This window comes from Rhagoletis pomonella, unplaced genomic scaffold (assembly GCF_013731165.1).
Source record: "Rhagoletis pomonella isolate Grant_MI unplaced genomic scaffold, Rhpom_1.0 Rhpom_scaffold_00004, whole genome shotgun sequence".
Taxonomy (NCBI): domain Eukaryota; kingdom Metazoa; phylum Arthropoda; class Insecta; order Diptera; family Tephritidae; genus Rhagoletis; species Rhagoletis pomonella.
Window position 1 is genome coordinate 18,418,805 of NW_023458558.1, and position 3,837 is coordinate 18,422,641.

The 3,837-nt window shown below is 35.1% G+C and overlaps 1 protein-coding gene across 1 annotated transcript; it reads left to right on the forward strand.

The window, feature by feature from the left end:
- The first annotated feature begins 913 nt into the window (after positions 1 to 913).
- On the forward strand, positions 914 to 1,627 carry LOC118738416. The gene is made up of 3 exons (XM_036469347.1): positions 914 to 1,063; positions 1,151 to 1,231; positions 1,319 to 1,627. The coding sequence occupies exons 1-3, from the start codon at positions 970 to 972 to the stop codon at positions 1,474 to 1,476; spliced, it is 333 nt and encodes a 110-aa protein (XP_036325240.1). The 5' UTR covers positions 914 to 969; the 3' UTR covers positions 1,477 to 1,627.
- Positions 1,628 to 3,837: the final 2,210 nt, after the last annotated feature.

Consider the following 3,837-nt stretch of genomic DNA (forward strand, 5'->3'; position numbering starts at 1 on the left):
CCTGACGTAGCGTTGACGCTTTTGTTTAGGTAATGCACTTCGGCGTTAACGCTAGGCGTCAGAAAACGCTCCGTCCAACGCTTTTGTTGAGGTATGGCAGTAAGACGAAGAAGGTCAGACTGCAGCTGGGTACGACGATGAAAAACCCAAAAATCCTCGGTCCCCAAGTCGCTAGCCAGCAGCACCTGGGGCAAAGACAAAGAAACGTTGTTGGCAACATGCAAAGCAATTGGCCAACCGGTCCTAAACTATACAGCGCCCGTGTGGTCGCCGGGGACCAGCAGGACGCAGTAGAAGAATCTGCAGGCATGCCAGAACACGGCACTCCAGACCGCGATAGAATGCCTCCTGACGTCGTCCCAACACCACCTTCACGACGAGGTCCAGATGCTCCCCACCGGCATGGGGACCCGAATAGACAACTGCTTGCAGAAGAACCCTCGCCAAGGCACGTCAGGAGGCATCCCTACGAACTGACGGACGAAGTCCAGAGATTCCGTAAACAAACTCTGGACCCAACTGCATACCGACTATCGAGTACAGATCCGCAAACGGCATTTGCGGTGAGTCAGTATTGAGCTATATATGTATAGACTCCCGACCTGTGAATGCCGTTTTGGGCACACAACCACCCGACGAGGCAGAGCTTTGTCTGCTTAGAGAGAACTTTACTTTGTTTACATAACTAGTTATAATTACAACAACATGGAGATATGGAGTCCACTCATACGTTTGATGACTATAAGCTTAAACTTGTTATTATTAAAGAAAAAATAACCAGTATCTCAATTTGTTTAAACTGAATATATTAAAAGTGATTGACACTCGTATCATTTCAAATGATTGATTACCAAATGTTTCACATAAGTGCACTAATTACCAAGAGCAACTATATAAATGCCGAACAAAGCCTCATTTACTCAAAAATTTACCGTAAATAAGTATTCGTAAAGCAATTGTACTCCAAAAATGAAGTCCTACCTGGCGTTAACTTGTGGCGTCCTTCTTGTTGGAGCGCTATGTGCCGTCCTAGCTGCACCATCTTCAGAATCATCAGATTCGTGTAAGAACAAAAACCAGCTATTTTTATTATAAAAATATGTATACGCATTTAAGTTTAATTTATAAAAAATTTTTTATTTTGCAACAGCTGCATCGTCCTCATCTTCGTCCTCATCTTCGAGCCAAGAAGAACCAGTACTTACCTTCCCTCAATATTCCGCAGATCCTTGTAAGTTAAAATTATTCTCGACATTCTTTATGTTCGTAAGATCTCCAAAGTTGTAGAAATAAAATTAACTTGTTTTTCGTAAAACAGCCAGCCTATTAGAGGACTTGCCGGATGACTTAAGTGCGGACTTAGGTCTTGACGAGGGTGATGAAGATGGTTCTGGCCGACCACAAGGACGTACGCTGTTCTTGCTTTTACGTCTGTTGCAGCTGCTCTCTCAAAGTAACTCTACCCTTTTGGGTTGAGATGTGTAAAATTTGCGCATGTTTTCTCATGGAACACTGCTGCCACAATTTATTTTTCTTAAAATTTCAAATCGGGCTCCATTTATTAAAACGTTAATTTGTAAAATCATAAAAAAGTATGCAAAATACAAACGAAAATTAAATTTTACAATTTCGGTCCTCTTTTTTTCACAGTTAGAAAATTTGGCGCTTTAAGGATTAGTTTTACAAATCATACTAAATTATAGAAATGCCGCCTTCGGCCTTTTAGAGGTTTGCGATTGCCGGCCGATGAGCGATTGTTGGATTTTTCGGGGAATTTTCCAGGTTTTTCGAGATTCTTCAAGTTTTATTTATTGTTTTTTTTTTTTACTTTATTTGGAGAAATTTACGGATTCTTTGGGGGTATTTCGGGTTCCTTGTATCTAATTTTCGGGACTTTCCCGCGATGTTATGACCCTTTTCGGGATTACTTATTTTGGGATTTTACGCACTCCTCGGGATTACATTCGCATACACAAGAAAGTCATAAATACTAAGGAATTTTGCACGCGGAATTACCCAAGATAGAGGTAACTATGGAAATATTTTATATTTATTTCTATGCATTCCTGCGAAAATGTACATATACATTTACGAACAAAATTTATCACATTTGTAGGATGTAGTGACAACAAAAATGTATTCAAATATAGTGCACTTTGATATCTATAACAATATCATTAATTAAATAATTATGTAATTTATAATTTCAAAGAGCTACTAAAACAAAATTTGTTGACCATAACTACTTCAATAAGAAAAAGTCCCAAGCTCCTGGTTGTGCATTGGGTTCCAGCTATATTTAGAAAACATTCAACTTAAGAGACAAGTATGTAGGTATGTATGTATGTGAGCTCCCGAACGAGATTTCCATAACCGCCATCTACGAGGGGCTAACTTATAATTTTAACTTTTTTTAAGATTTCTCCTCAAAAGGTCTTTATCTTGCCCTGTAGTAAAAACATACATGTGTAACAAATAAAAAATGGTAGTCTAGTCAGGAAGAAGTTTACGACAAAAAGTATGTATTTTTTTTTGCGCAAAAATTCCATAATCCTTAAAAAAAATTGACTTCCGGTTCCAGTTTAACCTTTTTCCGGTCGAAAATGGAAATCGGTAGTACGACCAAAAGATAGAAAATCCTCAATCTAGTAGGTCAGAGTTTTTGCCGTATTCATAAAAAATAAAGTAGGTTTAAAGAACTTCATAAAATGTTGTTTTTATACATTTTCCAGTTTATAAACCATTTTTAAAGCTACTTTATTTTTTATGAATAAGGCCATAAGTCTCAAAGTAATAGTTAGCGATAATTAAAAAAAAAAATTGTCTCATTCATAATGATTACACCGTGCGACCGTAGCCAAAAAATTTCAAAGCACACGAGGCTATCAATATATACTCACGAAACTGTGGGTCAAATATAATACAACTGCGTTTTTAGTTTTCTCTTTGAAGTCAGGATTCTTTTTAAATTACATTGAAATTTCTGGTATGTATGTGATTATTTCAAAAATTTATTTAAAAAATTCTGTGCAACTGCATAGAATAACAATAATATTGCTAACAAAGGAAAGGGAAAATTTTGTAGCATTTAAATTATTTTGGTTCACTAGCACGAATAAGTATTGCAAAATGCCCTTTCAATTCATTTTTTATTCTAAATAAATAAAGTTAGAAGGAAGGAATTCGAGCGCTGGTCGTGCATACTCGTATAATGGTATGATAAATATTGGAAATTCTCAAGGATATTCAAGGATACAATTTTAAAAGGCCTTTTCCAATACCTATTTGTGCTTGTGCATCAAAAGAGTTAATCTTTTTCAATTCAAAAAAAATTTTCTCTTTCTTTTGTTGCCCATACATACTTTTATGCTACATTGAACTGAATTTTTTAAATAATTTTTTTAATTAATCACATATTGGAAAGTTCATAGTTTTTTTTTTAACTGAATATGCTGTTTTACTTTGTTTATTTTCGCACTTTTACAATTCATACGAAAATTTTGATGACTTTTTATAACCTCATCATGAAATAATTATTATTTATGGCTCGCTGGTTTTATTAGCAATAATGAACGTTAAATAAATTCAAATTAAACTAACTGATAAATAAAATTAATATGCAACTCAAGGAATCTAAAATCGTAGTTTTTAATTATTTACTTCACACAGCACTTTGCATATCTGTATGAAGTCATTTCTACAGAACAGGTTACCTCTCTCTACATACATAACATATTGTATACATATCTATGTATGTATATACGGAATTTTTATATACAGCGTATTCCAAAATAGTTGTTTTATTCCTTATTCCATTTAATACTTTTATGTTTTTAT